The sequence below is a fragment of the Buceros rhinoceros genome, unplaced genomic scaffold, assembly GCF_000710305.1.
Source record: "Buceros rhinoceros silvestris isolate BGI_N320 unplaced genomic scaffold, ASM71030v1 scaffold4858, whole genome shotgun sequence".
NCBI classification, from domain to species: Eukaryota; Metazoa; Chordata; class Aves; order Bucerotiformes; family Bucerotidae; genus Buceros; species Buceros rhinoceros.
Window position 1 is genome coordinate 141,837 of NW_010426292.1, and position 24,116 is coordinate 165,952.

At 45.1% G+C, this 24,116-nt stretch overlaps 1 protein-coding gene across 1 annotated transcript in view; it reads right to left on the reverse strand.

Moving 5' to 3' along the window:
* SH3PXD2A (SH3 and PX domains 2A) overlaps positions 1-24,116 on the reverse strand; it is a 211,095-nt gene that overhangs the window by 128,821 nt on the left and 58,158 nt on the right. Inside the window, exons 4-5 of the mRNA XM_010141451.1 lie at positions 18,192-18,268; positions 8,806-8,897 (exon numbers count right to left, since the gene is read on the reverse strand). Of these exons, the coding sequence (XP_010139753.1) occupies positions 8,806-8,897; positions 18,192-18,268 (169 nt within the window). The remainder of the gene's footprint in view (positions 1-8,805; positions 8,898-18,191; positions 18,269-24,116) is intronic.

Genomic DNA, 24,116 nt, shown 5'->3' on the forward strand with positions numbered 1-24,116 from the left:
AATGAATCTACCAATAGATCACTGTGTCTCCTACAGCCAGAGCCACTTGAGGTCTGGTATTTTTTATACATCCTAAGTCCTAAAGAAGGCACTCCATTCCTCAAGAGACAGGATAGAGCAGAACAGATCACCTCAGGCGCGTGCAGCACTCCAGAGGATGGTTCATTACTGCCAAATGGTTTTTCTATCCAGGCTTGCTACAAGCAAGATTTTAAACAGCAGCAGTGTTGGGAGCTAAATGCAAAATTCGGTGGACACGAAACACCAAGCCCTGTGTAATGAAACAGATTTCCAGTGCAAATCCTTTGGTGGCATGGGGTGAACAGGTGAAGCCAGGTGCACTGAACAGCTCTTGTCTGATGTGCTGTTATGATACAGCCAAGCCAGAACGGAAGCCCAGCTCTCCTTCTAACTCAAAGCAGGAGGCAGTGGCTCTCCAGGGAGACCTGACTTGCTTTACCTGTTGTTTAGCACCCTTTGATTGTTAACGCTTCCTCCTCTCTTCAGTGGCAACTGCTGGATGCTAAGGGCAGTATTAGAGACTCTTAAGGTCCTGTTTACAGAGGAACTTCATCTCTACTTCCTGGAGTTTAGGCAGAAATGCTCCACTTTCAATAAACATGAGATGTCAACTCCACCTGGCCTGTAGTCAACAGCATTGAAACACATTTTGAGCAATGCTTTTCCCTGTAACACGTAGACAGTTTGATAAAACCCTAGGCATGTGTATATGACAAAAACACCCTTTTTATAATTAGTGAGGCTACTGATCCTCAACAGCATTTAAAATAAAGGGACTCTCCAGATAAGTGTGTCAAAACTATGTAGCAAACAATAGAAAGTGCAGAGCACTGACAAGTCCCCTCTGACCCCAGGCACCGCTGAGGTATAATTTATCACCCCGGCAGCAAATACCCCACTGAGCATGTATGTCCCTAGTGTCCTCCTCTTCAGAGTGGAAAAACATCTTCATTAAACAACAGCACAACCATATTGCATATAGCCATAGCAATGACAAGCTGGATTCTTCTCCATGATATATTTGTATCGTAAGCTCCCTATTCTTGTTTTTCAGAAACGTGACATACAGAGGACAAGGAAGGCTATATTCAATTCTGTCATGTTAGTGAAAACAAAACTCCACCCTATCTCCTCCTACCTGGCAGGTCATCAGTCAATGGTGACAGATATCTCAGAGCGCACAAAATTGATGCTAGCAAGAGTTCCCCAGAACAAAAATCCAGATAAAAAAGAGGAAGTCCCCAACCCTCCTCTCCTCAGTTCCAGGCTTATCCACAAAGCACAGCAGGACTGGACACTCCTATTCTGCATGGACCTAAAGATCTATTTTGCGTTTATCAGCATGGGCAATTCAACCCCAGGGACTGCCCTACTCTGGGGCATCAAACAGCACCAGTCTTCAAAGAAAGACTTTGAGAAGACCCTGTGGCACTGAGCCAAACATTTCCAGAAATAAGGGCTCAAGGATAACGGGTACCCCAAATCCTTCACACCAAGCTTGATAACCTCTGAATCCAGTTATTTTGGTTCTGCTCCAATCTCACCTTATTATAGCCCAGGTTTCCCCCACTGCTGATGAACAGATTTGCTCTTTTGGCTGCCTAACTGGTTTTGTATATAGAAGCACCAGCAAAACAGGCTTTTCTGACAGATATTGCCAGTCATGTTTCTTCCAACATTGACTGATGATTTTAAAAACAAATTATTTTTCTAACTGGAATGATATTATGGAAGGAACGGGGTTTCTTTACCAGAATCAAATCCTCTTAGCAAATCTTTGAAACTGTACCTCTGATCACATTGCAGGTACAAGCAGAAGATGTAAGAGGCCTTTCCCACAACACAAAAGAAATCAATAAGGAGCCTACTTCCTAGTCCCCTGCATTAACCACTAAACTTCTCCAAAAGGAAGGAATTTTATGAGTTAAGTTAAACATTAAGCAAACTATTACTTTCTAATCTAAAAAATAACCATTGGCAAATTACCAGCAGTGATTGTTCCTTTAGGATATGAACAAGAATTACTGGACAGCAAAAAGGCTCCCAAGCCAACAGGTGTGGCATTTAGTTTTTCTAAAGCAGTATCTATGCATTTCAAAGGACCTCTTTGGTCCCAACTCTTCTTCAGAAAAAGAAACAAAAAATTGTCTTAATTGTCTTGAATTTGTGCTCATAAACAGTAAATTTGTACCAGCACTGACACCACCATTGTGTTTGGTCCCTGCAAGGTAGCGCCTGGTGCCGCTGCTGAAGCGGTAGCATATCAGAAATGCTCTGATCTCAGTCATGTTCTGATGAATGTTGGATAAGTCTGGTTATTCTTAATTCATCCTGTGCCCGTGACAGCAAGCCACGCTTAAACCCTGCAGCACACTCAAAACCAACCCAGGCAAAAGTTATTTCTGTATGCTTGGCCGCCAGTGCCAAGTGTCATTTAGTTAAACTATCTTTGCTCCTCTCAGCCCCATGTCCTTTCACAGTCAGACCCTACAAAGCATTAGCAAACCCAAATGTGGTATTCAAGCCAAGGAAAAAAAGCTCTAGCTGCATGGTAGCAGCAGTAACACATGCTGTTCCAACTGCCTTTCTTCTACATCTTTTTATTTCATGGATGATGAATCTATTTCTTTTAATGTGCTTTCTGTTTTCCCCCAAGTTTATTGTTTGATATTTATCCACATGTAATTTCTTTTTTTATTTTCTGGATGAGTAGCAAAAAGATCCAAATCTTCTCTCAGGAAGACTGAGTTATTTACTGATATCACTGATGCTGCAGCTAGTAGCAAATGTCAATATCCTCCATTTGATATTCCAGCCCAAATCATTTATAAGTTGCAAACAAATGGGAAAGTCCCATATGATACTGAAGAAGAGGAAGAGTATATCTGTTATTTCCTTTTTTCCATTCCCAGAGGCTCCTCCATCCCTGCACTGGCTTATTCAAGACAACCATCTCCAAGAGAGACCTTCCCAAAGATCATGATACAAGCATTGATGAAAGGCAGCATACACTGTCAGGGTAACTAGAGCCCCATCTGACAATGGCCAGGTCCCAGAGACTGAGCTCCCACCCTCTGGGTCAGAGGGGGCACAACTGGCAATCAGCCACATTTCACTCCTCTATTTCTGGGGCACGAGGCTGCTGACCTCTGAGCTACACATGTCTGACAGTCCCACACTATGAGCTGGATACTGTACAGCACTTCTGAGATTTGAAAGCTGGAAAACCATTTTCACGAGAAATTTAAGTGCTGAGACCAAATATTTCTAGTAAATACAGCCCCTAAACACGCACATTTGAAAAACTAAACACAGGTGTTCTACTACACTTACATGCTCCAAGAGCCATGGTACCTAGTTCCCAGTGAAATCAGCAAGTGCCGGATGAATAATTAGAAGCAGCCAAACAAGGCTCTTGGCAAACTCAGCCCTAACAGGTTACTGCATCCTTAGCTACCTAAATCTCAGTGAAGGTGATTAAGTCATTCTTTGAAAATATTAATTTTTTCTTCCCTTCAGAACAGTGGGTCTTAACTGCCTTATCCCGCCATCATCAGTATTCAGAGCTTTTCCTGCTCGGTGTTTCATAATTTACTTCCCAGCTGATAAATCACATAAAAATAAAACTTCCATCTTTTTCTGATTTTGCATTTCTTAGGGAAATTAATTTTGCATCCCTCAAGTGGAATGAATTTCCCTACTAAAATCCGTGCATTGAGCAGTCACGATACCACTGCCAAGTGCAGACTCTAGCACCGATTGCCATAAAATGGTGCTGACCATATTCCTAAACGACGTGAAAATTATCTGTACTGCAAGTCCTGTAAGAAACAGCAACCACAAAAAAAGAATGAAAGCTTTCCTCAACTATCAAAAGTGTTGGGAAACGCAATTCTAAAGGGAAGAAATACATGGGATAAGAGAGCAGAGAAAAATACTTGCATAATAGCAAACAAATCAGAAAAAATAAAGATATATTACAGTAAAGTTTTCCTTCTCTACCAGTAGGCAATTGAATTGTAATTACTGGGCAGTTTAGAGTACCTTTGGGAAACAGAAACAGTTGTCTGTAAACATAGTCAGGCTAATGGATAGAAAAAAGTGTATTAGGGAAATGTGCTTTAGCACTGGTAGACTCATAAACTACAGCATGCTTCGTTAACGTGGTCACTGCATTACTCTGGCAACTTCTTTCCAGTTTCCTTACCAGAAATTTGTAATTCGTGAAGAATAAAGGGAGAATGCAGCTTCCACTTCACAGTGGCTGCCTGGCATCTGAGAATCCAAGTGTTACACCAGTATTTATGCGATAACAGTACAATCAGGACAGCTCATGGCTAAAGACCACAATAAAGCATTTCCATTCTTCAGTAAAGACACCTTCAGCATTAAGTCCATTTTCTGCATCAACCCTCATAATATTATGTCATATAGCTAATTAGATACCTTAGTTTTCCTCAATTTGCATGTTGTTTGAAAATTGGTTTATGATTCTTACAGGAAAAATATTCTCAGGTACTGAACACTGCTTTAAATTCAGTTGTTAATATTATTAGTGGTGTTTAAACAGAAATCTCAGTTGAGTCTGCATTTCTGCAGCAAGGAGTGTTAGAGAATTGAATCCTTGGCTCTTGACCTGCTTTTTAGACTGGTTCCAGACCCAGAAAGAAAAAGCAAACTCTCATGTGAGTGTCCTGGCTGTGGTATTTTGAACCTAACTGCAAAAAAGCCCTAAAAACAGTGGACCATATGCACTGTCTAATTGATTAATCCTACTCTTTGGGTAGTTTTGTTATTTCTAGTAAAAAAGAATCATTAAAAAAATGGTTTCTGAGATACTGTTTGTTGACTATGAGCCCTGGCCTGACCTCAGCCTTGAATTCAAATCCCCAGTAGAAGTCTGAAATTAATCCACCTCTGGATTAGTTATCAGTAATTATAATTATTAACAGAAGTATCCAGTAAATGAATGGCTTTCAGTGACATGGTGTTTTAACTTAAAATAATGAAAAAATAAAAACACACTTCCTTCTTATTTTGCAGTATCTTTTCCCATAGCAACTCAGGATCTGGTCCTTAAATGGGCGTGGTGAAAGACACAAGCCCAGCCACATGCCTATGTACGTATGCTTTTGCTCAAACACCAAAATTCCACATCACAAACACAAGCAGTTGAAAACTGCTCCTCCTGCACCAAAGTTGACAGTCTGAGGTTTGCCTTCTCTGCAGCTAATCCGTGGAGCGAGAGCAGCAGAAGCCCTGGGAACACTGGCACTAGAGCTCCAACCGTGCCTTGCACATCAGTGCTCCCAACGCGTGCGGGCACCCTGCAAAGGACACGCTTTCACCATGTGAAACAGTCTCAGCGAGCTCCCAGACTATCCCACAGAGGGATTTAGTGTCCTCCTACGGCCTCTCCCATGCAGCATGAAGGAAACCTGCTGTTGGGAGCTATCTGACCTGGAGCTAGCTCCACCAGCAGGAGCAAACTCCAAGGAGACCGCCAGCGGGTTCAAACGCTGTGACTTCTTGAGACGACTCTCCAGCTTTCTGACTGTAAGCTGCTGCACCCAGAAGAGGTGTAATGGGGCTGAAAGGAATACCTTCTGCCTATTGTCACAGGGCTCGAAAGCCTGGACCATCACCAAAACCAGGAAACAGAAAACATAAGCTGTGATTCCAACCGAACAAATTGGCTGGATTATAATGGTGTTGGGAAATCCCAGCTTTTATTAGAGCTGGACTGCACGCTGCTCAGCACTGCGGGCAATCAGCGCACAGCAGCAGTAGGAAATGACCCTGTAGGGAGCAGCCTGCAAGCCAAACATGGCGTAACCCAGAGCGGACAGTACACAGAAGCAGGGAGGCGGCAAGGCTAGGGCAGATGAAGAGCTGTAAGGAAGAAGCTGGGAATGCAGTTGTAAAAGTGCCTCCTAAGTGACTACAGGGAAATCCTGGTCTCTTTTAGGACAATAGGAACAGAAGTGAAGGGCACAATTTCACAGCTGAATTACTGCGGTAATACGTAAATTACAGCATGTGCATCGTCACAAGTCATGGCTCAGCAATTAAGGGCATGGACACCTCTCCACACGTCCCAGCTGCGAGGTAAGCCAGGATTTTTTATGCCTCCTCTCTCAAAGTTTAAGCTTCCATGTTTTTCTGGCTGAAGGCATGTGCTCAGTCACTGCTCTGCGGGCATGCCATAACTCAATGGACTCTGATCTCGACAACTCTAATGCCCATGGGATTTAGGCTACACTCCTGAAAATTAGTTAATTAAACTCTAGGTCAGGCTTTGTCTTATGAGGCTGACCTGCTGCAGAAAAACAGAGGAGGTGATCATGAAGTTAAAGACCAACTCATTATGCACGGAGAGAAGACAAGAAGGCGGCACAAGCAACTCCATTCTGCCATCCCTGGGTGGCTGAGTCCCTCACCTGGCAATGTTTGTTCTCCTTTAACCCAGCCAGTTGAATGCCATGTCAATGCTGATGCATCGATATATGAACCAGCTCTGCTTTGAGGACTAAAACAAGCAGCTGAAGAAATAGATAATTAGGATAGTCTAGATGCAGTCCCCAGGCTGTCCCCTACGACCCCTGGTGAGATGATGAACCATAAGGCCCAGAGAGGACCGAATGCATGAAGCTTGGGCACCACTGGCTTGCTGCTTCTGAGGGGACTTGAAGAAGTAGCAAAATGAGGGAATGAGTGGGGGATTTCTCTGGCTGATAGTGTTCCTTCCTACAGTGACTGCTGAGGCTAAGAATCGCCCTGGAGGTGCCCTTCCCCTGGGTCCTACACAGTGGACCAGTGAGCCCAAGATCTCCCTTCCCCCTGGGTTCACAGAAGAAAAACACTAAGATGTTTCTGTTGGCTTTTACATCATCTTTTTGTAGAGACTAATCTTCAGTTTCAACAATACATCTTTTGTGAAGCGCTCAAAGAAGAAACCTTAGACACCTTCCCTAAGATCTGTTTGCTTACAGACGACGAGGTAGGATTTGTTTAAACCCAGCTAGATTAATGTCTTGCAGACATTAGTGAAGTGAGATTTAATCAGGTTCTTGCTCTACATTTTCCAGGGAAATAAATCACACTTATTACTAGGTTGGAATAAGATGCAAGGCTTGGGATGAGAATATTTAGTCTTTTTTTGCTTCTCCAGGGTGTAGTGAACGGGTAACCTGAAAATTGCTGTGAGGCTGTTGAACAGGGAGATCAGCAAAATGCCCTCAACAACTTGGAGGGGAAAAAAGAGAAAGCAAGCCACAATGGCTAATGCCAGCCCAGGGGTGGGCCTTGGTCCCTATTCCCTGCCTCGTGGAGGTCCAATCCTGACTGTTTTACTCAGGCCTAATGCTGTAGGGACCGTATCAGTACAGAAGGCAGACAGGAGTGTTAAACAGCATTTAGAGCAGACTCGCAAGGCCCATTTGAGATCCTCCACGTGAAGTCTCCCATAACCGCAGGGACCTCACTCCTGTTTCTGTCTGGCACACAGGGACATCTCCTTGCATCAGACGGGTGGTGTGGGATCAAGCAACCTTTGCAAACCTTTCAGAATCAGTGATGGTGAGCAGGTCTCAGAGTGTAGGCATATGGTGCTGCAATGGTTTCTGAGTTTGCAGTGTGTGTTTAACAAGGAACATGCAATTGTATTTATTCACCCCAGCCATTTTTTTGAACAAGGCTGGCTAGAAAAAAAACAAAAGCAGGTCTTTTTCCAGACGTTTGATTTAAAAACTGCTCTTTTTCTCGTACAAAAAACAAAAAAAGGCTTTGCCCTCAGCCACACTAGCAGTGTTTTCTTTAGCACAAATGCTAACACATCCGCTTGTATAAAACCATGTACGTGCAAGAGACAAAGCTTGGGAAATCAAACTGCAAAGGTCCGCTCCTCTACACCAGCATCTGAACAGACAGCTGAAGCCAAGACAAATCTTTCTGTTAACTACAGGTTCGCGTGTGATGAAGTGCCCAAACCCCAAAAGCTTTAGATCCATTTCCCTTTACCCAATGGGCTGCACAAACACCGGAGGAAGCAAATCACGGTAACAAAACCCCATGGGACCAAGTCAAAATCTTATTGTGGAGTACAATAAAATATATCCTGTTCCACACGAAGGAGAGAAGGAAATATCAGGTGAGGCAGCACAGTTGCTTGTAAATACCCTCGTGCCAATGCTTTTCCTGGATAAATCAGTCCTCTGAACCCTGACTGCATCACTGTGAATCAGCCTGTCTCCTCTAAGGTAAAGGCTACGATTCTGTTTCATGTCTTCTGGCTTCCTGCTTAGAAAGAATAGACTCTCCAGAGACAATTTTGGATCTAGACCACAATCTTGCTCCCTTCAGATAACTAAGTATCTCTGGACAGAAGTACATTTAAAGAAGCAGCTGGTAATTATGAGCCAAGTGCTTACTGGCAGGATTTCCCCCTGCTGCTGAGCCAATGCTTTTGGGAACTAAATGACTCTTTGGTGATAATTATCAGGTAAAACCCACAAGCCAGGGGAGGTTCCCTCTTTAGAACCATCATCAAGAAACAATGCAAACGTAGGTGGAGGATGGGTGAAAATTGTGTCTGAGGGTTGCTTGACTCCCCTGTCGTCCACAGACCCGATAGGGTTGTACATAATTGTGGGGCATTTTCTAGGTAGTGCTTGAAAGCTACAACATCTGTTCCCACCTCTATAGTGCTAATAAAATCAAATGACCTTTTCCTTCCCGCTAATCAAAACTAACTGAGCAGCACCGGAAATCCACCACAGCACTTACTCTTTTGGAGGGTTAAGGTCTTCTGGGCGAGCCTCAAAGAACCTGAAGACTTCATCGCACTGGGAAATGTGAGGAGGAAGCCGAACCAATGCCTGCAAAACAAAACAGGGAGGGAGGAAAAAGTCACGTTCAAAACATGGAACTCAAACATGGAACCTACCAAGCAAGAGGAGTCAAAAATTCTCCCAGGGGTAAGGGAATGCAAAAGGAAAGCATCACGCTTCTCTACTTACCTGAGAAGAAAGGAAACAGTATGTCTTGACTACAAATGTCAAGCAGGATGCAAAGAACTGCGACAAGCAATGGTTCTTAGCTAATGTGGCTTTTTTGCCATGTGTACAAGAGCAGTATTTGGTCCACATGTGCAAACCGTAAGACTGAGTAGATAAGCACTCTGTGGCTGGGACATGTGTTTGCACAGCACCTCAAACAATGCAGTTAGGGCTTACAGGCTTTGTCAATGAACACGAATCCAAGCAGTGAAAAACTAGACTCAATGCCCAATAATACAACAGATTAGGGTGCTCCATAAAGCTTTTCATTAAGCACTGTCAACAGAAAAAAGAGTTGGCTAAAAAAAAAACAAACCAACCTAAAACCAACCAACAATTTGCTGGTAAATTAACAGGAAAGAAAGTTTCATTAAGTGTCTGAAAAAAAAAAAAAAGGCAGAGTAGCTATTTCTGCATGAAGAAGTCTAACAACGTCCACGCAGTCTGCAAGGCACAGCTGCACAACACTTACTGCATTCAGCAATAGTTAAGAAGCAACCACCTTATGCTGAAGTGTCCTGGAAAGCTAGACTTCAAAGCAATGAGACAAGCGTGCAAGGCAGAAATGTGCTATGAATTTGCTGTTCAGAATCTAGAGCTTGATGGTGCCAAAAGGGGCCAAAGAGCTGTCCTCAGCCCGCAGAGACGGAACACAGCTCTAAGCGACATGACACTGAGACTGCTGCCAGAAACAACCAGCAGGAGAAGAAAAGAAGATGGAGTTCACCTCCTCCTGTGCTAAATTACATTGAAAATAGGCCACAGGTTAAATATAGGCCAAGCTTCTTAGAGGTGCTGTAAACCTGTTTGACAAAATGAGATTGTCTGGCTCTTCTGCTAGTTGAAAGTAGGACAAACAATCTTGAAAGATGGATGAAAAACTGCACCAGAGCTACATCAAGGTGCATTAGGGTGGACTGGTTATAATAACCCATGAGACATCTGATTAACGTTGCTCAGACACACCAGAAGGCCCAGTCAGGGATGTAGGCAGGACAGGACAGTTACCCTCACTGCTGTTTTTAACCAGGCTTTAGAAATGGCCATACTTATCTCCAAGACCACTCCTGCTTGGGGATGTGAAGGAAAAGAGCTGAAAAAAAAAATCCTGCTCTGAAACTGCAGGTCTCCAGTATTAGATAAGGAGGCCTTGTTTTGAGGCGGCCTGAAATTCAAAGCCAAGTGCTTCCAAACCTACAGCTCTTCTCTCCCTGGTGGAGGCATGTTATGAAAACGCAAGGAAAATCCATTTGATATCAGCAGGCCTGTGAAGAGCGAGGCCCTGGCCTTTGGTCAGGTGCAACTGCACTACAGGGCAGCAAAAGACACCTCGCAATAAGGGAGCAGCGTCAGATGCAGAAGCTGGGCAACAGCCTGGCAGGTCCAAGCGTCATGGCACACGTACAGAGCACTACTGGTTGCTGCGCTAACGCAGGATGAAACACAGACAGGTGAAAAACTCAAGTGCATTAATGCGAATGAAGGATGCCCTAGTCCCCACTTCTATCCACTTAATCTTGCCCCAAAACATAACATAGGTGGAAGCTCTCTGCCCGTATTCCTAGTGTGCACCAACGCATGCACCCAGCAGGCAAACCAGGACTAATACTGGGAAGTCAGGAATGGGAACATGCCCGGGAATGGTAACAATCACAGCACGTTGAAAAAGAGGAATGCCTCACCACACAGGCTAACAAGGACATAGGCAACATTAAAGTATGTTTTATTCATCTGCATCTCAAGCAGGAGACAGACTTACACAGAGAAGCAATGCTGTCAAACCAGCACTGGATGGGGCTGAGATTTAGTGATGGCTCTATTACTAACGCCTTTCTCAGTTCGGGCAGGTTACTTAACCTCTCTCCATCAAATTCAGTAGGGATATATCTTCAGTTACCCATTTACGGTGCTGAGCAATAACACTTACCTAATCCACAGAAAGGTTATGAGACTCAGATACTTAATCTCTACAGTGTGTTTTGAAATCTCAGAGGGCTTGATCTTGTGCAGTCAATGGGGCAAGAGCAAGCAGCGCAAATGATACGTATCATTACCAGAGAAACACAAATACCCAAGTTATACTTATCGCAGGGGGTCCTGGATGTCAGATGCCTTCTCAAAGAGTTACCACTTCCCTACAGGTCTCAGGTGTTCACCCCTCCCAAAAGCCGGGCTACAAATGTCAATACTGAGCTGGAGCACAGAGGAAGTTTTCAGTGATGGAGCAGCACAAATCCTACCAAGCTGCTGTGTTTCTAAATCAAAGGAAGCTTTAGGAAGTCTGAACACCCTGAAGCAGTGGCCCCTGCCTGGAAATCTCCAGGAGTATTGTGGACATGCCGGGCTGAAGGGGAGTAATTGAAAAGTACTTCCATGACTCCAGGCTTACACAGGCAGTGGATAAAAGTCAGCCGAAGCCATTTCCACACCCAGCCACCCACCTTTCCACCCTATGGACAGGGCAGCCCTGGGGCGGGGCAGGGCAGGGCAGGCTCTCCTGCTTCTGAATCACCTCCCAAAGTGTTGCAATTTTCAGCCCAGTGCATGGAGATGAAATGAAATCCACCTGGTAGTAACTCACCATTGCATGTTTTTCAGGGAACTCAGGTGTTTTGTTAAGGAACAAAACCTTAAGAAAGGGTAAGAAATGCTAGAAAAGGTAAGAAAGTGCAAATGAGGGTGTAAAACCAGGCAGAGTTGGTCTATTGATTTTGGACAGTGGCAGGGAGCAGCAACGCTTTTTTGAGAAACAAACATCTCTTCAGCAAACACACAACATCCAGCCAGAAGCAAGCCAAGTCTGACGCGATTCCGGCGAGCGAACAAAAGGTGCATTGAGGAGATGAGGGACATCACTGTCACTCTTCAAGGGGAAAATGCAAGTTCCTGGCCTTTCCAGGAAGACAGTTCCAGAGCAGAGCTATGAACAGTCTGAAGGAGAAACTGCAGGGCCAAGAAAAGAAGGGTAAAGAAAAAGAGGAAAACAGATGGTGAAAGGATGGAAAGGACAGGGATGTCACATTCTTCCTGGGATGTGAAAACCAGAGGTCAATGTGCACAGCTACAAAAAGCAAGCATTCAGAAACAGCAAGGCATTTGCACAGGAAAGGTGAGAGAGAAAAAGTGTTGGCGAGCAGAACTCAGCCTTGCACAGCCACCAGCAATAGCATGTTTCCTTGCTCAGCATGCAAAGGCAGACATGCGCTGCTTAGACCTCACACGCTCCTTAGGAGATTTGCTTGTATGCGTTATTTCAGTCTGTAATGATGTCTGTCTCTCTGTAGTTTCAGACAGTCTTGCAGAGCGTATGATTCGAAAGGCTACTGAAAAGCCGCAACGTCAGGCAGGGCGTGAGCAAGCAGCCCTCGGCACTGGGGATGGCCGGCTACGCACACAGCACCAGCTCATCCACAGGCAGGTTGCTGCATGCTGCATATAGCATCTGAAGCGAACGGAGCACCAGGCACAGGCAGAGGTTCATCGCTCAATGTTACACGAACTGCAGGCAGCTCTGTGGGACTACAGTTTGAAGCTTAAAGGCTTCAAAAAATACATGTGCACGGGTGTAAAACCATGCAGGTACTCATAAGGATGCACCGAGTGCGGATGCACCAGTGTTGCGTTTATGCAGATACATTTACAAAAATGACACGCAGACATGTACACCTACAGATATATAAGTGTATAGGTGTGTGCGTACGTATGTACAGAACGATACTCGCCCCACTGAACTCTGTATGCCTAAAACAGGAGACTGGTCACTCTTGTCTATCAACTTATAAAATCACTAGAGAAAGACCGATGCTTTCAGGGGTTGCTCTGCCTGCCCCACCAGGTATGTCTAACTCTGGGTGAGTGACTGTCATTGACTGTCTCCCTGCAGCCCACTGAGGAAGTTCAGATATACTGCTCTTGGATCCCTAATGTTCAGTGGGGATATTCCCAGCTCTGCACGCAAATACTTAGAGATAACTGACAGTACGGCATGGTAATGATTCCCTGACCTTTCATATCAAGTATCCTGTTCTCAACTGTTTATCATTTTAATTAATGTTAAATATTAGTGCCAGATGTTTGGGAATGAAAATTAGTCCAGCAAGGGGGAAGGTGCAATTAAAATAGTTCATTTCTCAGAATAGAGAAATAAAGTTTCAGCTTTATGGAAACACATTCCACTTCTGTTTTGCTGAGAGCCTCAAGTAACTCCAAACATGAACACAAAGCACTGAAGTGCAGTGGTTGGACGGCAAACACTGATGTCAGACAGAGGCATGGAAGAGGAGTAGGTGGTGATTCAGACTGAAGAAGTGGGGAGATGTAGGAATAAATAAAGAGCTGAAGGAAGGAGGAAAAAAGGGTGCCCGAATGTAGTTCTGGGCCTCTGGCATGAAAGGACCACAAGGCAATGGAAAGTGAGGTTCTGCTCCAAGAGCTGAGCACTACTTTCACTAGTGCAGCTGGTCCAAACACATCAGGATTCTGAATTGTAGATTAAAAAAGGCGAGACAAAAGTTGAAATTTTTTCACTTAAACTCTTTCATTTTTTACCAGGACTATTACTCCATCTTCAGTCAGCACGAGCTAAGTCGTACAATGGGTAGAGACAGAAATCTCTGTGTATCTGTCTTGACAGGTTGAAGGATTAAACCTTGAAAGAGAGGCAGGACTGAGAGACCAAGAGGGAGGTAATTATGTTTTTGAGGTGTGGTCTCTCACATTGTGGACATTAATAACAGAATGACCCATATTTCCCGGCACTGATGTGACTTGCTCATCTAATTTTTATTTAGGTGTTGTGCATTTGGGCACTCAAGACTTGCTATAGAAAAGTCTGCAAGCTTCTACTTAAATCCACCTCCAGTCGGGACAGCATGAAGGCATGAGACAAATTCAGGTAAGTGTTTATGACAATGGGACTTCACATCAAAACAGCTTCCCTGCATAAATATGCTTCTTGTAATTAGGACAACATGCACAAAGATGCCAGTTTCAAATGCTGGCCTGAGCCTTCCCAGAGGGCTGCGTAAGGAGAGAGCGGTGGTTTTGTGAACCGCTGACCTGAGAGGTCCTTCTCGCACACAGGACAGTACATACTGGACAAGCACACACCAGAGTTGTGTTTGGGAGATGAAAAGCTTAATAAATAAAATGCCTCTGGCAAGAAAAGGCTATGAAGTTGCTCTTTCTTTCACATTGGCAAAAACTCCAAAACAAATTAAGAAAACTAGGTCCAATGAGCCCAGAAGACCTTAAATCACACTAAACTAATTCCAAGCCTACAGTCAAGAGGGAAATCATCCAGGGATACCAATTCCAGTGGGCAGCGCGCATTTACTGGCAAAACGCAGTTTGTTTGGTAACTCGCTCAGGTTACCGGTGAGGACATCCAGACCCTGAACTTTCATGTTTACAGATGAGAAAAGTCCTGGAAATCTTCCTGTGTGTCCCACTCCTCTGTTTTTCATTGCAACTTCAGAGTTTCTTGCAGCCTTAGTGGAGACACCGGCCTTATTATGTCTGAAATACCATTTCTCTAAGCTGGTACAATGCAATGAAGAATCACCCAACCATGAGGGGTTGGGAGGCCCATGCTGTAGGGTCCAGAGGGCTCACGCTCCTGATACAAAACATTCTGCAGACCTCTCCTTACTGCCAAGCATCCCCACAAACTGTCAAATGGCCTCTGCCTGTCGCCGCTCCTGTGCCTAGTGCAGGAACCACAACACACCCAAACGGCACAAGTCAGACCTGCTTCTCAGCCATGCGAATCACCACCCTCTGTCAGGGACAGTCTGCAAAAACAAAACAGCAAATGGTCGAACATTTGCACCACTCACTTCCCAGGGCCCATCTGTGCTTTTTCTTTCCAGGGCAGGTGAAATAGATGGAGAACACTCATCTGGCAAAAAAATTATCACGAGCTTTGCATTTGACCCTGCCTCCTCCTCTGCTTCCTCACAGATTCCAGTGGACAAAGGTCTATTGTCTCATTTATTCCTTTTATTATCCTATGTCAGATTTTCTCCATCAACTTCGCCCACATAATTCCAGCACAATTCTCTTAAATTTTAAAAGTAAGCATGTTGTCTGCCTACCCACTTTAGGTCTAGCACAGGCCACAAATTTTGCACTCCTCTTTTACAGAAGCAGGACTGAACTTGTCAAAATTATGCTCTTGTTCTACATGTCTATACAATTTTCTAAAGAGCCAAAACATCCACTGGGCAGGAGAATAAATGCAGCAAACAGCTAACACTTCCAAAGAGGTGGGCATGATCCTACTCTCAAGTCATGTACATGCACCAGTAGCTGCTACAGAGCAGGAAACAGTAGTAATACTATTTTACAGCAAAAACTCCAAACGTTTTAATTTCTTACACCAAGTAAGAATTCATTGCATTGCACTTCAGCTTTCTAGAAGTTAGCATCAGAGATAAGCGAGTCACTTAGGTTTCCTCCGTAGTTACAGATTAGTGGAGAGAGACCCTGTGTCTGGTTGAGGCTGGTGAAGGGAGGCCACTCTGGTTCAGACTCACTACCTAATTTTCTGTTTGCAATTCACAGCTTTTTGTCATTCCTGGTTAACTTCATACTGGGATACAAAGATTACAGTAAGTTTATGAAAGCCATGTTCCCAGAAACCCTGTGAGTTGTTACCTTCAGCAAAGGTAGCAAGAAAGCATTTCTGAATGTTAAGCCTCTGCTAAGCCCCAGAGATGAAATCCTGTCCCTGCTGAAGGTCAGTAACAGAACTACTACTGACTTCACTGTACCAAGAAGCTCTCCTCCTACAAGCTGTTTCTCTAAATGCTTTGTACTTTTGAAGTTCAATGCCTGAATTTCGTAATTATTTTCAGTCATGTGGACTTTCATATCCTGGGCCAGGTTTGGAACATCAGTAACATAAGACAACCTTTCTTTGAATAAATGCAAATTGCTTGAGCCATAAATGTTCAAAAGAAAAACTTACTCTTGCAGAATGTGCAGACCTTGACAGAGTAGGAGAGGTATGAGTTGCAACTTCTCTGAATTAGAGGGAAGCTCTATCAGAGGCAAAGAAGTCAGCCCATAACTGGATCTGATGACAGGAAGGACATCTAAACTGTTTTTGAGGAGTGAGCACAAGCTTCCCTGCCATCCACACAGGACAAAAATTAATGTCTTGACATGGGTTTTGAGTCAAATGCAGGAGATGGTAAAAAAAGCTTGGCATTGCTTTACTTCCCAGCACTGGCTGAAGCACTCAGGCTGTTCAGGGACAAGATCAGTCATACACACTCCAACAAGATACATCCCAGGGGGATGGATGAGATAGCTAGGGCCTTCTATCCTTGAAGACCTGATACTCCATGCAGAAGAGCATGTAGTAGGAGCCCTCTCGAAGCACTCACATGGACGTGATATGCAATGCCTGTGCAAGTTTTTCAGTGCTTTTACAGAGCCTCCCTCTTCAACGCCATCCAGATTTAAACATCTTCTATTGTGAAGTACAGAGGCAAATTAAATACAAATTACATTAAAATGCAAACAAAATAATATGACACTATATCAGGCACAACAAACTTAGGAGCCAACTTATTGCTGGGCACCACTGCGTCTGCTGCTGGAGATGGGAAACGCTGGGCTGGGTGAAACTGGGGTAACCCAACACGGACCTATGCTCCTAAAAGCAGCATCTATTAAAAAACTAATTAAGTAAACAGCTTGGCTTTGGGGAAGCATCCAGCCTTGTCTCTGAGCTGAGCAGCGGCAGCCGATCTGCTCCAGATCATCCGAACCAGTGTGAACTGCGCCAGACCAGACTCCTCTCCAGGAGAGAAAGAAGCAAGTGAGGAGAAGGGCAGCAATCACACTGCCATGGTGTCAATGAACATGCCAGCAGCCGACGCCAAAACATATCCCTGGGCCATGACCGGCGGGGCGCCAGTGGGCCTGGCTGGGTCAGGTCAGGTTTGTCTGGGGTGCAGACAAAGGGGTCCACAGAAGCAGCTGCCCTCCCCCCCCGGCCCGCATAAGTCACTGCTTTCTCCACTGTGCATCTGCTGGGTGAACCCTGACATCAGCCCTCACCGCTCATGTCGCGGGCAGTTCCTGTCTGAATGAGGGCGGCTGGGGATGCAGTACAACCCTACATATTTTAAAATCAGCCATTAGGCTGCCGGCAGGAAGACAGTGCATTAATTGTCGCACAAGAAAGTCTGATCTCATGAGATAAGACTTTAGTAGCAGCTTCCTCACCCGGGGGTGCAGATGGCATAGGTTTCATCGTCCCTCTCCCCCCAGCATGCCTCAGGCACTTCAGCGATCTGCTCCCAATTTTGGATGAGCAAATGTCTGACTGGAGAAGTTCTTGGGAATGTAATTTTTTCCCTCCACCTGCTCCTCTGGCTTTCTAAAAACAGAAAGAAAACCCCATGGGGAATAAGAGAGGAAGTCTGGGGTTTAAAATATGCGCTGACTGACGTGCTTGATAACTCTACAAAAAACTGGGTATCCGCCTTGCTTAGAAACAACTTTTAATCTACTGTCAGAGGATTAATTATCATCAAGTCATAAACTCTAAGCTAGAAAGGAAAGATTAGGTGACCTAACCTTCTTCTCAACACAGCCATGCTCTTCTGTCCTGCAATAAATTGCCAGGCTTTCACTCAACAGGAGAAGCACTCCTGGAAGCCACCAGTCCACTTCCAGTGCTGCACCAGCCGGCACCACCCCTTGCGTGGCACTGAGGAACAGAGTGGCAGGTAACAGAACAACACCATCTTAGTTGTGCCTCTCTCCCTGCTCAGCTGCATTCATTGAGGCTGATGTAGAAATAAAACCCACATTTAGGGCAGATGAGGTTTACAGCCTTTACTGAGTAAATAAGGCACCAAGCTGGCTCATAAATTTTGCAGGGGTAAAGGTCCCAGGTCCCGTTGCAAGGAGCCTGGGAGCAAACAGTGGTCTGTTTTCACCTGCCCTGTTAGTCTTGGTGGTGTTTGGGAAGAACCATCCTTTGTTATGATGTTAGCAACGCAGAGAAAGCTCTTAGTGGTATCCATCGGGGAAAGTCCAGCGCTGGTGGTAGCCCCCACGCAGCAGGGCTGCCAGACACTCCCCTGGAGCTCTTACCCTGCAGTACTCGTCAATGGGCTTCAGCCTCTTCACAGCTACATCTCGGACATGGCTCCTCCGGAACAGGATCTTGCCTGAGGAGGGAACAGATGAAAGGAGAGGGTTAGGGGCATCTCCTGCCATGCAGGATAGCACAACAGCACCAAGCAGAAAGGTCAGTGGAAAGGTCATCCAACCACGACTGTCAGCAGTGCCGGTGGCTGAGCCCTGCCACGCTGCTGCGCTCCCAACAGAGGAGTGCTGGTGCTGGAGAGGTTCACACAGCAGCTGCTTTCTGTGACTGTGGCCCCCCATCACTAAATGACAGACAGGATGGTACACTTGGAGGAGGTGTGAGGAGCAGATCTGCTCCTGCCCTCATAGGAAACTGCACAGAGACACACTGCAGAGTGGGCAGCAGAAGGACGTGGGGCAATAGCTTTTAGGCGACCATGCACGTCACCTCTCACAGCTGGATGCTGCTGGTCTAAGTTTGCACAGGACATGCAGCACACGGCCAATAACTACCACAGGCACAGCAGCCCTGTGAAACCTCAGCAACTGCCACTGAAGTCCCGCTTGTGCAAGCCACTGTAAAGGCACCACGGTGACTCACGGGTCAGAGGGAGTTTTTCTGATTTTATCTTGTAGATAATGAAAAAACGATAGGTTCCCTTTTAGGAAAGGTATTATCCTGGAGTGGACCAACACTATGTTATGACTCCCTTCTACCTCAGAGGTGCTTTGGCATGTCCCTGCTGGCAGCAGAAGGAGAATTGCTGTGTGGGACGGGGGCTCCATCTACGCCCCAGGCCTGGCTGGTCAGCTGCCTCTCACTGCAGATGCTCCTGCCCTTGCAGGCAGATAAATGATACAGCCAGCTCACAAGCAAATACAAGGCTGTTGGTGACAGAGCATTTACAAATCTACAGAGGGAAACCAAATAATAGAAGAAAAATAAACAAACTCTTTTTTTGAAAGTAAAAAAAAAAGAATAACCTCAGTGTCCTTACTGGATGACATTTCTGCAAGCAGTGAAGATTAAATAAACAGCTGGGTTTTGTGTGAAACTGATTGTAACAAAGTTTATCAAAATAATCTAAGCGCTGAGTTACCCCACACACAAGCATGTCATACAGTTGGGGTTTTTTTTTGCTAGAAGGAATTATATCTTCATACCCTTTTTTGGTGTTTTTCTTCCCTTTTTGTTTTCTGCTGTATTTCTTTTAATGCAATGAGAAAAGAATAAATTACATGTTCTCCTTGTGGTGGAAGAAAACAGTATTTGCCAGCATTATTTAGTCCATGAAACGTCTATGTAAAAAAACCACTGACATATATAGCACCTCCCGCTCCGAACTTCTTCTGCCAGCAGCAAATAGACCATGGGATAAGAAAATGGACTGGGAAATTAAATCATATCCAACATCTGAATATGTAGCTTTGATTTTGTCACAAATATACAAACTGAGAGGTTAATAAAATGGCAGCCTTTAACACTCCCGTAGCGGAGGCTCTGAACCCTCCCAGGCGCTGCTCCTTTTGGTTGCCATTCCTCCATAGCTGCTAATCTGGAAGGTGTTAAAGCCTTTTGTTTCAGACAGGAGAAAACCACTTGTTTTGTCCTGTGAGGTAAAGCCATTTCCTCACTCCATAAATTCATCCCTCTGGGTTTCCTGTCGTTATCTCATTACAGAGCTGGTGCTGAGCCATCCCTGTAGGATGCAACAGCATGTGGTCACAGAGCACCAGGGGACTGAGATGTTCATCTGAGCTTGAGTGATTAAGCCAAAGGCTGCTGAAGAAGGAAGGTGGCACTTCCATCTCCCTGCACCGACCAATTTTAGACACACCAAAACCTTGCTGCTCTCCTGCTTCTCTGTCTGGTAAATGGGGAGAACTACCTGCATTTCCCAAGCATTTCTTATTATTTCTGATAGCCTCCAGGATCACATTGTACTTGTACTGCAGATCCGCACTAAGGCGATCTGGGTTGGGGGTGGTGGGGGAGGGAATTGGTGTGGGGGTAACCGTAGAGCTCCTTTCCCAGTGCTCCAGAACTGCTGGGGTGGGAGATCTTGGTATTTCTTTGCAATGTCTACAAATATACTGCAAAGAGAAAGCAAAATTTTGGAAACATTCTCACTTTCTGGCTTTCCTGTTTTCAGTTCAGCCATGAATTAAAAGTCGAACCAGTGACCATATAAAAACATTAAGGAACCGAAGACTTAAACACATTAAAGAACGCCTGTAAATGCAATTCACCTAAAAAGACAGTTTACAGGGAGGCCCAGTCTTCAAAGTAACATAACAAATGAAAGACTCAAACATACGAAACAAGACAAATATAATAAAGAATGTTATATTAAACACAGAGTACAAAAAAGACCCCAGGATATGATGAGTCTTAGTTCAGTCCTTAAATGGAGATGGAAAATATCAAGATCACTGCAGTGTTAGGATGAAGCAAAGCCCGGAAGGTGCTTCCATTTTTATCCCTTCAGAAAAAGGAGGATTTTCCCTCTGCTATTGGAACCCGGCAAAGGCTCACTGAGGTCCGTGAGGAAGATCTGTAGCTGCCCAGTCCAGCATGGCATTCAAAACTGAGATCTGGAGAAGTCTGAGCAGTTTAGGGCACTGTGCAGTAGAAGCCAACAGAGAAAAAGGAAAAACGAGGACACCTTGGAAGCATAGCCAGTTCTGGTGGGCAGCAAGGAGGGACCCTCTCACAAATCCTGGGGGTCCTCAGGTAGAGAAGTCTTATTGCCAGGGGTACTGAAGCACCTCCAAGGAAGGACAACTTCCCAAATGCCCAGCTTCTCCCCTTTTCTGGGAAGAGAGACTGTGTCAACAGAAGCTCGACCAAAGCCATCACAACTGACCAGCAGGAAGCACTGCAGATTCAGTACAAGTTACTACTAGTTTCTTCAGTTCTCCTGGTCTTTTCCAAAAGCAGGGGAGGTCGCATGGGACTGGAAAAGGAAGGTAAACCAAGAGACTCGTGCTGTATTTATGCTGTCCAAGTGGGTGCACTGGACACAGACCCCATTAAAGGAAAGCCTTGCCTAATGAGGTAGTTAGGGTGGCCATAAAGAAATAAAGAACAGCCAGTCGGACGAGCAGCAGAGACAACTAAGAGCCGGCAAGGAGCCCTGAGGACAGCAGTGGAAAGGAGAATTTCACACAGCACTAACATGAAGTGGGGAAGTCCTGGGATGGCCATTAAATGCAGAACAGCCCGGGCAATTTCCGTGCAAGGGTGGAGCAGTGGTTTATGTGAAGGTTGGCTTTTCCTCTGGGTAGTTTCCACATCTCTAAGGAGGGGAATCTACTTCTACGCAAGTAGCTACAGTGCTGCTTCCTCTCTCCTCTATTTTACTGCTGCTCTTTTAAACCTCTTCAGGCACTACACCCCCATTTTACAGAAGGACAAGCAGCTTTTTAATCATGCTGCAGCCCAGCTAGGCAGTGAGCAGGAAACCTGTCTCAGACTCGGATGGGAAGCTACAGGCTATGCAGGACAGCACTGCCTGGTGCAAATACTTCATTTACCCATGTGCTGGGCTCAGACTGGGCCAAGGGAGGTCTGGCACATGTCAGGAAGGACTCCGAGGACTGCAGCACTGGGAAAGAGAGATGAGGAGAAGACACAGGGTTCCAGCCCTGCTGCTAATGCAGGATAACAATATTTATTTTTATCCTTCTTTCTTTAAAGAAAATATTATTCCTAGGAAATTAATGTGGATAAGAGGAAAAGTATCAGGTTTAGCTTGGTAGGGGCATCTGAGTTATCCCTTCATCTCTCTGTGTATATATATATATAGATGTAGTCTTTAATTTCACGACCACACACCTCTTTTCCCACAAGACCCCAGTTTCCTCCTGTATACACAGCGAGTGCACAAAGTGGGAATAATAAAGCCTTGCAGGAGACTGTCTATCTAGCATCTGCTGATTCTGTAAGCTTAAAGATATCCTCTGAATATCACCCTATTCCTGCATAACCTCATACTTTGAGTGGCACAGATTTTAACAAGTGCCAAGGACCCCAAGAACAAATAGGCTTTAAAGGCATTCCAACACTCTGATCCTTCCATTGGCCTACATGTCTGTGCTGAACACACCAGAAGGGTGCATAGCCTAAAGCTTTGTAATGGTCAAGGATGTGGTTCGCGCAGGGAAGAAGCCCAGCTCCTGTTGGCCTCAGTGACATGGTGGAGCACAGTCTGGAGGCAGGAGAGCACCAGACATCACCAGGCAGAGAAGCACTAGAAGTTCCTGAGGGGATGCCTAGTAGGAGAATCCAGTATGTCCCCGTCAAAGGAGGGGGACATACACTCTACAGTCCCTACAATCGCAGCAGATGCCAGCTGTCACAGCAGCTACTGCCCTAGAGTGGTGACTTGTAAGCTCTAAGACATCCTCTAAAACAAATCTCCTAATCACACTTTTCACTGCCAAGGAGAGATGTTGCATATCGAGACCTTGAGATCTAGAGATGTCTTCGTGATCCTCCCAGCAGTGTGCCATCAGCTCAGACCCAAGCTGCCAGCTTTGCTGCCCTTTAGAACCAGGCAGGGAGTGGGAGCTGCAGCATGGGTAACAGGGAGGCAGGGAAATTGCTGTTTAGTTCCTTTCCAAATCTACCAGAGGACAGATCCACCTCTTGCGCTTACTCTGATTGCTGAGCTTGAAACTCCTTTCAAGAGATGTCTGGGTGACAGAGATCTAAGGACACGAGTTGTTTCATGCAAGGAGCATCTGTCAGAGGTTAGGAAGCAACCAAACCCACTGTCAAAGGGACGATGAACAAATGTGTATTCACATTTAATCTTCTACTTCAAGTATCATCGCAACACTTCAGAGGGCAGTACTTGAAGCAAGCCATATGATAAATATTCAACAGTAGACAGCCTGAAGACTAATGGGCACATTAAAAATGCTGTAGTGTCTCATCTGATTTATGTTTAAAAGAGACATGTGCTGCCTCTGACCACAGAGGCTCCAGCTGTGGAGGCTCTGCCAGTCGGCTGTCTCCTAAGAGAAGGGAAGCGAGCTTGTTTCTGCCGCTTCATGTCTTTCTTGTTACTGCACTGTTGGTTCTCTCTTCTTTTTACCTAAGCACCTGGGATATACCAGGTCTGTATGTATATTGCTAAGCAATGTGTTCAATCTAAGATTAAATTCTCAGAGACAGAGTCTGCTTGTGAGATGAGGCCAGACTCTGGGGTTGCATCAGCAAAAAAGAGTAAAGAATTTACCCCTCACACAGTTACAGGCTCTCATTTTGGGCTAAGCAGCTTCCTCCAGTATAAGCAAAACCATTTTGCTGCTCAAGTGTTTTTACAAAGGTTTCTACTCCTTAAACATAGACTATATTATTATTTTTATACACTGAAGAATCACAGATGTGCGACCAGATACGACACAAATTCCCCTCAAGCCATTTAAGCTGTGGCATCCACCTCAGGGTCCAGCCTGAAACTCTGAGGCACCCGTCACACAATGTACTCCCAAACGGAGCATTTAAACAAATACACACTGCCAGCTGGCAATGTAAAATAGATAATTCAACAGCACAACACTATGGGATAGAAGAACAAGTTTATGTTTCTCATGGAAGTACATGTGATTGTCAACCAGGTGGCAATCTGATAGTGGCCAAAAAAGAGGTGTGCTCCTTACAAAATGTCTTACTTTCACATGGGGATCCCAGTTTCCATGGATTGTTTCATCCACGATTTCCTGGAGTCAGAAAGCCAGTGCCAGGGTCCTAACACTGATGGCATTTGCTCCTGACAAAGAAAGGGAAGGGAAATGATTCATAGTGTTTCTGCCGGTGGGAGGGGGAAGGACTTTTTTTTCATAAGTAGCAACCCGTGAAAGAGTCAGAACTGTTAGCTGAACTTGTCTGCCAAAGAGCCTTGGTTGATAAAGGCCTTT